Source organism: Chanos chanos, chromosome 4, assembly GCF_902362185.1.
Source record: "Chanos chanos chromosome 4, fChaCha1.1, whole genome shotgun sequence".
Lineage (NCBI taxonomy): Eukaryota > Metazoa > Chordata > Actinopteri > Gonorynchiformes > Chanidae > Chanos > Chanos chanos.
The window spans coordinates 19,260,677-19,274,549 of NC_044498.1; the positions used below are offsets into that span (position 1 = coordinate 19,260,677).

The window sequence follows — 13,873 nt, forward strand, 5'->3', positions numbered from 1 at the left end:
GTAATATGCATGATTTTTTTTTAATTTTTTTAATTTTGAAGAAGCTTTATATGATTAAAAAAATTCTAATCAAGAAAGTGACAATATTATGTAATAATGTGCTTTTGTGTGGACAGGAGGTGTGTTGCAACCTGGATCAAAGTGTTCAGGGAGAAAAACATTGTGCAAACCAACTTCAGCATTGTAGTAACACAATGGACTCACTGCAAAAGAGGACACAGGAAACAGCCGAACACATGTGCGACCTGGAGTCAAAATTACAGAATCTTAAGGTGAGAAACTCGCGCGCACGCGCGCACACACACAGGTACGCATACACAGAAGACAGGCCCGTGTGACACAGCACACAGGAATGTGATTACTCAACGTCTAACCATCTCATCCCCAAAAGGATTATTATTGTTATTGTAATACATGTTTATTTTTACTACTGTCACTGCTATGTGAAGAGTATTGTGATGTCTAGCACCTCCTGTTGTTATAACATCTATTTAAAAAAATAAATATTCTTTGAACATCTTGAAGGCATTACAGCAGGCTATTGACCAGAAGGGCAGGGACCTACAGGAAGTGCAAGCTCTTACTGCTGCCTTGCTGCACACCTGCACCACAGAGGGCCAAACTACCCTTTCCAACAATGTCCAGAGTCTACAGAAACAAAGGATAGCTCTGGAAATGACACTTCACAAACATCTTAGCTGTTTGGAGAATCAGAGGATCAGCAGAAAGAGCTCTGAACATGCTGTTGAAGAGGCTCTCCAGGCCCTGCAGCAGTGGAGCCAGGCCCAACAAAGAGAGTCCCAGTCCCCCCCAGATACCATCCACCTTATCCAGGTATTGTTTCATTTTGTGTTCCACGCTATAGTTAGCTGTAGAAAGTAGACAGCCGCAAGGAACTGTTATAATTACTCATTAAACTGGACTTAGTAATCATTTTTTGTTGCCTAATAAGCCTGGGAGTAAGAGTTTGATGTTATTTCTATTTGTTTTACATTATCCAGCCACAAACAGAAATTAAGGTAATATGCAACTCTTGACCATATCGATTTAAACTTTCCCCATTGCTCCACATGCCTAAACCTGTAAATCTGGGTGCAGTCAGAATTAAGCCCTGTGGAAAGACCTTTACAATAGTTGGAGCATTGCCCTTTTACTGGAGCATGCCTGTTAATTATACACCTACACATTCCTGTTGAGACAGGAAAGAGTTTTTCATGATGTGAACCCCAACTATACCATATTCACTGCTTGTACCTTGGACTCACTGGTGACACTGGGTTTCTTTTGAATTTCATTGATGTGTGACACATTTGCCACTAGAGCCCAACCAATATAGGATTTTTAAGATCGATATATCGGCCGATATTCTCTCTCTCCCTCGCTCTCCTTTTTTTTCAAACACATAACACAAACAAAGATTTTCCCGAACATTTGTTATGTATAGCTACGAGTCCTCACCAAGATAACATGACATAATGCAGCTAAAAATAAACTTGTTTTATTGTCACAAATAGTACTTTGAACAAAAGCACAACAAAATATATTAAAGTTTGATAAATAATGCAGTAAACTGATACACTGACCTAGAGTAAACGCTGCTGTACTACACGACTGTTTGCAACGAGGACTGACTGTGGGATTTCACACTACACGTTTGAAAGAGAAGCTAGGTAACTTTGGCCACCAAGCCTTGTTAGATACTTGTTCAGCTCACGTTTATTTGCGTGTGCCCTCTGGTTTAATCATTTCCAATGCACCGACTAACTACAGATATGCGAGTCGCAGATATATTGACCATTACTTCATTAAACAGAGTAAGTTAAACGCTATAGTTTAACCGCTCAATAACATTAGCGGTCTTCTACTGATAAACATGGCATTAGCTAGCTTTGTGGGTAACCTACTTTAGCAAGGGACAGCTGCTGTAAGCGATGTTGCCAGAAAAGTTTTAGAAGTGACGAGGGAGAAGTGGTAGGACCGGTGTTTGTTTACTCGCTAGAACTGCCACACTGTTTCATAAATGAACCTACAATAAGGTTTGTCAACAGCTTAGCCTACACCACTCAACTACTGTAACGTTAATGTAATTTTGATGTTTGACTGACTGTGGGCTTTCACGTTACTGCACACAAAACCAGGCATGGCTGACATGAATGTCATATGCCTAACATGATTGAAGGATCCATCTGCAATGCTCACATAGAATATATCGGTAAGACTTGTTTAACGGCGGTATTATAAATGTGAGATGGTAACATCCTACTGGATGCTGAAATATGCTTGATTGTCATCGGTCCATAGCACGTGCAAATAGTTTGTCAGCACAGTCTCAGAGTGTTTGAAGTAGCCCTCCTGCAAGACAGTCATCATGTTTGTGTCCAGAACACCAAATAAATACTTTGAGTTATAGCACGTCGTTGTCTGGAATTAATCGTACATATTATATAAAACAAGACACTGTCTTCCATCTCTCCGTATCTTTTTAAACTGTCATTTATCAGCCGTTATAAACGCCCATACCGATTTATCTGCAATTTGCTCACAACGGCTGATAATATCGGCACAAACATTTATCGGTCGGGCTCTATTTGTCACCTGAGTGTCCATGGAGTCATGAGTAGAAGAAAGTAACTTAAACTTTTTTTATGTTTATTATATTGATTGTTTATATAAAACCGGCTTAATTCCTTTAAATGTGTATTACAGAGAAAGCATATTGCATGTGAATTAGTGCATGTTGACGTGGCTGTCTGGAACTTTTGAGAATGGGTAGTGAGGCTTTCCAAACTGGGAGAAAATGGGGAAGGAAAAAATGTAGAGCTATGTTTAATTAAGCTTTTGCAATCAAACCCTCATCAGTGATTTGTTTTCAAGGTTCAGTATTTTTGGTCAGGGAGTACATCTTTCTACTTTAATGGAACAAATACATTAGTGCTCCTGTGTCTGGAACAAATGATGACTTTTAACAGCTACCTAAACTATTATTGTAGGCTCTGCACCAGTCATTTGAAACTAAATGTTTGTTTCCTGTTTCATCTGAAAGCACTGTCTCTGAGTACTACTCAGGATTTTCCAGGAAAATGCATAAACTACTTCACTGTGTACATGTGAATAAGGGATCTTGAAACCAAATTTGAGCTTTTCATCAGAGTGCTTCATGTCATTCAGGAAATGAAATCTTGTAAGTTTAGTTGAGGTCTATATTGATAAGTTGTCTAGACATGAGAGCTCTGGTATACTTTGGTTCTCTTTAAACATATAATGAGATTTCCTCAATGAAATATTTCCCCACAGTTTCAAGAATACATAACAGAGTATGTTTTGCATCTGTCTAATTTATTGTCTGTGTGTTAAGTTTAAATTGACCAAATTCAGTGAAAAGAAATAATTTAGGGACAGAGGTGCTTCTACAGCCTTACAGTATGAAACTGTGAATTCATAAACCTCTCTCAGGTGACTTTAGAAAGGGGACAAAAACTTCATCATACACTACAGGAGGCACTGTCACACTGGAAAGTCCTGCAAGGTGTTGCTGGACAGGAGCTGATGGGGACATTGGAGAGGGACAGCTTAAAAACCCTTAGTGACAGTGCCTCTCATCTGTCTGACCTCGCACAGTGTCTGAAGGTGAGTTGTCCAATCATTCATATTATATGCACATAATATGTAATACATAAGAAAGTAGCTAACTCAGTAGTAACATTGCATATATATCATGTAGAACACATTCCAGCTGTTCTGATATATCCCAAATGTAACATACAATGACATATTTGTGTAGATGGCTTCTGGAGATGCCAAAGATGATTCTAGTGGAAGAAAGGAGCCAGTTTTGCCAGGACAGCATGAAATAAGAACGTCTGAAACAATGAAAGAGATCAAAGAAGAGCTGTTTCATAAGAAACCGGAAGACAGAGGCTCCTCAGAGCAAAGTTGTTTGCACACAGAGACGAAGATAACAAAAATGACAGGTGCTGACGACCCACTTTCTGTTACCGGACTGGGGAAGGAGCACCAAATGCATACGGAAAATTCTGAAACTAGAAAGCCCATGTTGACAGTTGTCCTCGACACAGACTTAACCAGAACTAATGAGGTTTTGCACTCTGCGGCTACTCCTGGTTGTTCCCTGCAGCAATGCAAGTCTGTCTTCTCTCAAGTGTCACTGAAACCAGAAAGTAATTTAAAAGACAAAGAGCCTGTATCTGAATGTACTGATAGTCACAGAACAGACCTGTGGAGTGCAGAGACCGAACAGTTTGAATCACCAGCACTCAAAAAGGTGGCAACCATTATTTTGGATGCTGATTTTCCTGTAACAGATGTTGATAACCATGTCAAAGATTCCAGTTTGGGTCATGAAACGGTGCATACAGGATCTACAGTTCTATATGATCTTAGCCCTGAGGTTCAGGAAACCACAAAGATAGATAACTCTTTTAATTATAATATTCCAAACACAGATAATACGCAAGGTGATGGTTCTGAACCCTCAAAGAAAGTGTATACCATTATTCTGGATATTGATCCATTTGCAGTGAAGTCACAGAGATCTGAAGTACAGGAGCCTCATCAAGGCAGAGACCCTGATGAATTCGTTGCGCCGTCAAATTCATCGTTCAGTCTGGACACCAAAACTCAACATGGACGTGTATCTTCTACAGGATCACGTCAAGATAGTCAGCAATCTAAAACAGGATATTCAGAGAAGGGTAGTGTTGAATCAAGCCATGTAAACTACCTAGAATCTAGAAATACTAATTCTGGTCAAACATCCAGCAGTCAAAACACAAGCGGTCCTCCTCTATACAAAGAGCTCTCTCACATGAATAAAAATAAAACAGTTCAGATCCAACACCTAAAAACAGCTGCCCAAAATATTCCCAAAGAGACAGGGGGTGATGCAATACTCACAAACCTTATTGAGTTGGACCAGCAGACTACAAATTACCAGCAAGATGTTTTACAATCCAACATGGATGTTAAAAATAATGAAACTCAAAAATCAAAACCCAAGGAAATCATCAAGCACCAGGAAAGCATGTTTTTTTCAGACAAAAAACAGTTAAAGGATATAGAAACCAAAGAGGCAAGGATGGTAAATGCAAAAGAAATGAAACAGTCAGATGAAAACCAGAGCAAAGCAAATGATTCCGAAAAAAGACATAAAGCAAACACTGAAAGGAAGGCTCCAGGCTCAAAGCGGACAAAACGTAAAAAGAAAGAGGATTTTCTCAAGCAGGAAGATATGGCCAACGCCACACAGATGAAGACTGTAGACGGAAGACCAGCAGTCTCTATAGACAGCACACAGGGAAATACAGTGCATCTCAAAGAATCATTTATTACTGAAACTGAACACATGGAGGCAGCAGATGCCATACAGAGTGAAGCTACAGACCCAGAGCAGGCAGAGAGCACAGTTAGAGAAGAGGAGGCCTTGATGGACAGTGGAAAATTGAGTGCAACATGCACAATACAAGCGAACACCAGACCTCAAGAAACGGCAGATGTCCAAGCTACAAAGGCCACAGAGAAAGAGGCCGTGAAACTAACAGCAACAAGTGTTTCACTGGCAGAGGGGCCTAAATCAAAGTCACACATCCCTACCCAACTGCCCGGCAAGAAGAATGTTAGTGCCCACGTTGTAGCAGAGATGAATACGGGAAAGGATGAGGATGACCTGGACAGTGTTCAGTGCTCACAGGTAACATCTGTTTTCCCTGTATTTCTTAAATCAATACACTGTTGTTCATCATAAATTTCAAACACAGTAAATACTTTCCATTCCCACCTTGTCTTTCACAAACCGACTCTACGTTAGGGTAAGTCAAAGACAGCTAACCTTGAAGTTAGTCTGAAGTTAAGGCCTCCTGTCCTACTTTAGGTGACAAAAATAGCCTATGAGACACTCCAACACTTCAATTATAGTTTTCTACTCTGCTACTGTCAGTTACATCAAAGGTGATGCTTTATGTTACTGAACTGCCAAGGCAACTGAAGTAGTAATGGTGATAGCTTGAAGGTGTAAGGAGAGAAAAGTTTTTCATCCTAAAAACAGGGAGAAAATTGTCCCCTAAAGGGATCTGACATTTCCAGAGCTTAGAAATTATATTCCATTCAAAAATCATTCAGACTAGAGTGTTATTATAATGTGCTGAGGAAGTTTTTTTCTGTCATAATTTGAAAAGGTCATTATTTGCCCAAATACACAAAATCAATCATTTTTAGTCTGAATAGATCCCTCTGATTTCCATCTCAAAATGAATGCCTAGAAATGAACTCCCTGGAGAGTTCTACACTAATAACCTGAATTCCTCACTATTTGACATTCTTTGTGCTCCCTTCACCTTTCCTCATGCTTATGTTGACTATGAATATAGATGTTGACTGTGGATATAATATAGATGCTGTGTTATTACAGTCTGTCTTCTATGTCTTTTTACGAATACTTCAGTGAAATTCATTCCCTTTCTTAGCACTCTTCAAATGTTAATTCGGCACAAGTAATTTTTTTCTCAAGTGCAGAAACTTGCATACATGTTAGTGTGGTAGGGTCTATTACAGACAGAAATAGTAATTAAAAATAAAATAACTGACAATGCAGGAACAACCCTGCAACATGGTGCTGCTTCTTCCCATCATGCCCGTGTTAGACAATGCCATTATTCTTAGTTTATATTCCTTTTGACCTCATGCAAATCGTTACCGTGTGATTTTGAAAACTTCTTAAAGTATACATGCGTCTACATGTTGCCTGACAAAGAAACCTCCCCACTGTACACTGCAAAGGATTGCAATATTTGTGCTGCTTCTCATCTCTATGGGTTGTAACCTGGTCGTTCCTTGTGCTAGTTACTCATTGCTGGCAGTAGATCCTGCAGGACAACTTCTCACCAGTCTGTGCAGGGCCTAAAGCACCACACCTCTTAAAGGGGAGGCTTAGTTCCTCACAGGACTGCATTCCTACGCTAACTGTCACTGGCAGTCACTAGCCAGAGTGCTGAGGACAGTGGTGGTGTTTTGTCACATTAGAAAGAAAGCTAGAGGAATGCCCTGTTTGTTGTTTTGGAGAATAGTAAGGCAGCCTGATGTGAAACTATCCTCTGTTTTTTGTTCTTATTTAGCCAATGGAAATGCACGGAGCCAAAAAGGATTTACACGTCAGGAACAAAGCTGCCCGGAGCAAAGACTCATTTGCTGGCGCCTGGGAGAAGGAGAGTCAAATGGACCAGCTGTCTGGAACATCTCAGCTGAGAGCAGTGGTGGATATTATTACTGATATTCAGCCTCTCTTGAAGACTAATGACAACACTATGATGGTGAGTGCTACAAAGTAGCATGAGGCAGGAACCATAAAAGTGCTAAATGAATTGACAAGCTCACAGAAACGCATAAGTATTTAAGCAATGCGAAACTTTTAGCTGCGTAGAGTTAACGCATAGTTGCTTAGAGTCAATAAAACTTAAAATATGATCTGTGAAATCAGTAGCTTATTCTTGCCTTCAGATAAATATGTTTATTCTCTGTGGAAATTAGGCCATGGGCAAGTTATCGGATAATGCGTGCAGACTTTGATGTTTCACAAACTTGGTCGTATAATCCATTGGGACATTTGGAGGGAAAATGGACAGGAAAGAATTAGAACCATTGGGATTTCCTGTGCTGTCTTGTTGGCTGCAACAGTCACGTCGTTACCTCATTGGTAGCGTCAGCTGTGATTCTCTTGCTCAGCTGAAGTTAAGTCATTTTGTTCCCTTTTTTGCTTTATCTTCAGAAAGGTCTGCCTTTGGGGGATGCTTGGTACTTAGAGCCCTTACCCACAGAAGCAGGGGCTCAGCTGACCCGAACGGTTCTGAGAGTTCTGAGTTGTAGATACCATCCAGCACAGATTAACCCTGTTCTTATGACCCAGCAGCTGCAGGAGGCTCAGGTACAACAGTGCTCTACAGCACTGAGTCCTACTCTTTCACTGACATGACCATTAGGAATTTTCTATATAGGGACAAAAAACAACAACAAAAAAAAAACAGCTGCCGGTATTTATGTTCAAAAATGTTCATACCCATGCTAAATTTGCATTTATAGTGAATTTTTATGTAAATGTAAAAAAAAAAAGTAAATCTCTGTGATCGCGTACACACACTGTGAACAGTGAATTTGTCCTCTGCATTTAACCCATCCAACACACCAGTAATGAACACATACACCAGATGCAGGAGCAGTGGGCAGCATTCCTTGCGCCCGAGGAGCATTAGGGTTAAGTGCCTTGCTCAAGGGCACACACCCATGGATGCTGGTCCTGGGAATCAAACCAGCAACCCTCCGGTCACAGCCCAATTCTCTAACCTTTAGAGTTAGCTGCCCATTATTTGACCAATAGGTATCAGCTGGCTGGAAATGACATAAACAAGTGACAAAAGATGGTAAGACATTGTGTTAATGATAAATTTTAACTATTTCTATGTTGTTGTTGTTGTTGTTGTTGTTTTGTTTTGTTTTTTACATTTTTACCAAAAATGCCATGTCCAAAATTATTCATACCCCTTCAAATTATTGCATATTTTTGAAAAGTTGCAAGCTTCTCTACCATTTGGTCTTGGTAGTTTTTACCATGTTCTAGAGCATTCTAATCAACTATAACTTGAGAACAGCTCATGCGGTAGTTCTCCAGGCAGTTACTAGTCAATTGCAAGTCATGGCTAAAACCAAAGAGCTTAATGAGGGCTTTTGGTTGCACATTGTGGCTGCTCACAAGACAGGGAAAGACTATAAGGCCATATCCAAGTGTTTTCAACAGTGCCACAGTGCAAAGCATAATCTAAAAGTACAAAGAGTTCTTGACTGTGAAAAAATTTCAAAGGGCGGAGTAGGAAGCCAAAAGTGACCCCTGCGCTTGTAAGAATGGCAGTGCAAGAGGCCAAGAAGATTCCAAGGATCACCACCAAGGCCACCCCGCTGAATCTGAGCAATTCTGGTACCAACATCTCAAGGCAGACACTCCGGCGGACACTGCACAAGGCTGGTCTCCATGGGCGGCGGCCAAGGACATCTTCAGTTCTCCAAGACAGGCACAACAACGCTCACCTAGCCTTTGCAAAGCCTCAACTGGACAAAGAAGAAAGCTTTTGGCCATCCAACCACAGAACTGATGACCAAAAACCTTCCTCTTTTCTGTTTTGGAGAAGTGGAGTCCTCCTTAGTCGGCGTCCATGGAAACCAGCCTTGTGCAGTGTCCGCTGGAGTGTCCCTGTCTTGTGAGCAACCACAATGTGCAACCGGAGGTCCTCACTAAGCTCTTTGGTTTTAGCCATGACTTGCAATTGACTAGTAACTGACTAGAGAACTATTGCATGAGCTGTTCTCAATTTAAAGTTGATTAGAATGCTCTAGAACACGGTAAAAATTACAAGGACCATTTGGAATGGTAGAGAAGCTTGCATTTTCTCAAAAATATGTGACAACTTGAGGGGGTATGAATAATTTTGGACGTGGCAAAATGGTAAAAATGTAAAAAAAAAAGCATAGAAATAGGTAGAATTTATCATTAGCATCTCTGACACGATTTCTTACCGTCTTTTGTCACTTGTTCATGTCATTTCCAGCCAGCTGAAACCTATTGGTGAAATACAAATTCACTATAAATGCACTATAAATTCAAATTTGGCATGGGTATGAATAATTTTGGGCTTAACTGTACATAGCATGATATGTCTGTATATGTCATCGATGATATTCAGTTATGTAAAAACAAAACAAACAAAAAAATTTAATTAATAAAAAATAAGTTTAAGTGATACTGTGATATAATGCAGATTATGACTGGCTAGGAGCAGAAAGCATAGGATGAGGTCACAGAGACCCATACATATGTCAGTCAAGGTTTTTTTCTGAAATCACATTCACTACAGTTGAAGGGGAAACAATAACAAATTTGCAGTTCTTCTCCAGTGCACTCTCAACTGTGAGTTCATCAGCATTAACATTTGTAAGGTCACTTATGAACTTAAACAAAAGACTGAAACATTTGTTTTTTCTAGTGCCTCAGACAGTTGGTCATGGAGCAAGTAAGTGCTCTGTCCCAGCATGATGCTTCCAAGTACCCCAGCTCAACAGCAAGCCAGTGCTTGGAGGGACGATGGAGTGCAGCTTTGCTGGATGCCTCTGCCACCGTGCAGATTAAAGAAGCTCAGCTTCAGCAGGTTACACAGTATCAACAAGAAACACAGACCATCAGAGACACCTTACAGAGTCTTGAGATTGAGCTGGAAACACTGAACCTGTGAGTTTTCTAAAGAAACTGTTAAAATCTGGGTTAATGAATTTGAAGCAGAAAATATATTTTCCTCAGGTGCATTCCTTTTTATGTAAATAACCTGTCACGATTTAGCACTGTAGTAAATCTCTGTGCAGAACCAGTTTTGGTGTATCACCCTTTTCAGATTTTTTAGAGTTGCCAGTAAGCAGAGGAGAGTGGAGACATGAAATGGCTGTAATGTATGTTCTTTTGCTTAATTAGGGACTCATTGGGAAGCAGTGCCCTGCAATGTGAAAAACTGCAGGCATTCCTAAAGAGTATGGAGCAGATGAGGAGCTTGTTTGGAGAACTATACCAGATATCCTCTCAGGTTACTGCTCATATCAGTGAGACTGAGGGTCCTGTGGCACTTATTGTTCAAGTGCATGACTTGCAGGAGAGGTGGCGGGTTTTGAAGAGGACTGCAGACAAAGCCCTGAGGCATACCTCCATCTGTACCACAGAAATGTCTGCATTGGTGCAGGAGGCTAAAGAATTGCAGGAAAAACTACAGACTATGCAGAAGTTGATCACTCCTTCACACTCACCTCAGACACCTATGGACAGCCAAGCTGTCATAAAACTGACTGTGGCTACTTCTGACCTTGTAGTTGCTAATGAGTATTACCAGCACTTACTTAGGGTTTCTCAGGTGCTTAAACAGGGTCCTTTGGGGAAGAAGGAGTTGGATGATGTGGAGCATGTCCTTCAGAATGTGAAGTCTGAGCTGGATCTTTCTCAAGAGATGCTCTCTGTACATACGCCTGACACTAGTGATCAGTTGCCTACTGAGATCCTCAAAGTGATGCAAGATTATTTAACATGGGCCGAACAAACGGAGAGCAAGATCGGGAGGAGAAGAAAATTAGCGCTCTTCCCTGAGGAAGCTAGACATCAAGTTAATGAAATGAAGAAATTGCAGTCAGAAATTTCAAACAGACAGTCCAAATTTACTTGTGCTGTTAAGGAATTTAGAGAAAAAATTGTAGGTCTCAGTGAGAGGGATACATCCATAATGCTGTCCTTGGAAAGTACTTTAGAGAACCTACACAGAAAGATCGCAGAGAACTGTTCCTTTGCTGTGGCTGAAATGGACGTAATGTTACATGTGAGAGAGAAGATATGGGCACAGATTGCCAAGGCTACCTCTTGGCTTATGTCACATTTTGAAAAAGAGTACAACAAAGATAAGGTTTCTGAGCTTGTAAACACAGCTCCAGACTTGAAGATGCAGCTTCAAAAACATAAAGCAACCTTGAAAGCAGCAGACAGACAAGCAACAGTCGTTGAGACTCTCCTGGACGAGGTCAAAGATGTGGCTCTGGGGCTTAGCATAACAGAGGGCTGCCATTTAATCAACAGGCTTATAGCATTGCAAGCAGAAGTCACTGATGTTGTAAGCCATGAAAGATCTGTGTGTTGGGAGCTTGAGGAACTTCTGCACATTCACGAAACTTCTGTTAAGGAGCGTGCTGCTGTCCGTAAGAGCCTGCAGCAGATCTCAACAGAAATTGAGAGGCAGAGGTATCCAGTGACACGGGAATCCCTATCTACAATTGAACCTCTGAGGCACATGTTGATGGAGCACCAGTGTCATGTGCAGGAGATTCAGTGCTGCCCGGAGTCCCAGAGGAGAGAGCTACTAAACATTATCTATGATTTACAGAATAAAACAAGGCTGCTTGACCTCCAGGCCAAACAATACGAGATGTATCTGAGCTGCAGGCACCGTATGGAGAACTCTAGAGATGTGGTGAAGGACATGGTACCACTAGTCACAAATTCAAGTGTAGATCTGGCCAAACGACTCAGGCTTTGCCTGGCTCTCCTGGCGGAATTTCCTCTTGTAAAGACTTTGTGCCAGGAGACGGCTGACAAGCTGGAGGTCATCTCTCAAAACTTTTTCCCATCTCAACTTAGTGCAGAAAGGAATAAGATGCATCAGACACTGCAAAGCTTGGCTTCCTGGGAGCTCACTCTTGGCAGAGAGATTAAAAATCTGGAGCGGATTTTAGTTGGACACCTCAGCCACCCAGTGGACCATACTGCAATGTTCCACTGCTTCAGCAGGGTCAGACAGGAGCTACACCACCCTGTCTGTTTAGATCCCGATGATAATGCCATCGACACAGAACTACGAAAGCGTTGGGCACTTCGGAGGACTTTGGAATCTGGGTTACGGATATTAGAAGCCTGTGAGGATGACACAGCGACTGAAAGCTACAGGGAAACCATTGATCTTGGAAAGAGAACTCTACAGGACTGCACTAAACTCACGGTAATCTCTTTGCTTCATGTCTCCCCAGTTAATTTAGGTGATTCATAAGACTGATAAATGGTGTTGGCATTACAAAAACTTATGGCTTCCTAGATTATACTCTCAGATGCTTCCACTGAATTAAAAAAGTGATATGTTATATTGTTTTCATGAATAATCATGTAGTTGGGTTTGTTTCTCAAGGATGACTTGTCCCAGGCTCAGGAGGCCCTGAGTGAATATTATTGGACTGTGCATGGAGTTGCAAGGTTTCTTCAACAGGCAGAATCCAGTCTCCTGAATTCCTCCACCAACTTCAAGGACTGTATGAAGGAGAAACAACACACTCAACAGTCTTTGGGCAGTTTGGTTGAAGGTTTTCAGGCTCACATGACTGAAATCTGGACTAGAGTCCCTCCGCTAATGTGCCTCTCCATCCCCCAAACTGAACAACTCCACATTCAGATTCTAAGCCACCTTCTGGTGGCGAATGCCACTCTAGAGGCCCAGGCTCAGATGAAACTGGACACCTTACATAGGTAGGCTTCAAAGCTTGCAACCCACTTTGCTTGTCTCAGCAAATGAGATGTACTCATTCAGAGAATTGCTTTACAATGTACAGCTACAATTCAGAGGAGGACAATGAACCAAATAATTTCCCCTTTGGTCATGTTTTAAGCTGCAGTACATGCAGTACATCTTGACAGCAAAGTACTTCTTCTGATATGATTTTAGAAAAAATCTAATGGATTTGTGAGCAGTATACTTGTGTGCAGTAGGTGTTTTAGGCAGTTATTGTTCGTTTAATAGTTGGTGATGGAAATTGTTTGTCTCTTTTGCGCTCGTGAGATGGACTCTGTTTGTGATTTCATTCTGAAATTTTTCTTTCCTCTCATAGGAGCATCAAGGAACAGGACATTCACGAAAAGGAACACAAGGAAATAAACCAGATATTTAGGAACACTGAGTCTAAACTCTCAGCAATTCTCTCTCAGAAATCAACTTCTTCAGGGGACTGCACAGACCTGCTTCAGAGAGCTATGGTTGGCTGTTCATTTGCTTCTTGCTGTGTAAAATCTAATTTAGTTACACTTGTAACTAATCCATGTGAAGTTTAGTTTGCTTAGTGGATAGCAGTTCTGAGAGTGTTTTGTTCTTGTTGACAAGTGGGTGAGTATGAAGCAATCTTAAGTGAAGGTCAGGCGAATTTGAAATCATTACAAACACATGGCTACCCAGTTGTTGCCCTAATGAAGGTCAACTGGAACATTTCAGTTTTTACACTTTATCACCACTCAGAGGTGTTTTGTCAGGACATT

The 13,873-nt window shown here is 41.1% G+C and overlaps 1 protein-coding gene across 1 annotated transcript in view; it reads left to right on the forward strand.

Annotated features, from left to right (window-relative positions):
• syne2a (spectrin repeat containing, nuclear envelope 2a) overlaps positions 1-13,873 on the forward strand; it is an 84,285-nt gene that overhangs the window by 27,440 nt on the left and 42,972 nt on the right. The window contains exons 39-48 of the mRNA XM_030772153.1: positions 117-272; positions 526-834; positions 3,454-3,627; positions 5,243-5,707; positions 7,128-7,322; positions 7,778-7,933; positions 10,041-10,282; positions 10,520-12,593; positions 12,774-13,093; positions 13,453-13,597. Coding sequence (XP_030628013.1) covers positions 117-272; positions 526-834; positions 3,454-3,627; positions 5,243-5,707; positions 7,128-7,322; positions 7,778-7,933; positions 10,041-10,282; positions 10,520-12,593; positions 12,774-13,093; positions 13,453-13,597 — 4,236 coding nt within the window. The remainder of the gene's footprint in view (positions 1-116; positions 273-525; positions 835-3,453; positions 3,628-5,242; positions 5,708-7,127; positions 7,323-7,777; positions 7,934-10,040; positions 10,283-10,519; positions 12,594-12,773; positions 13,094-13,452; positions 13,598-13,873) is intronic.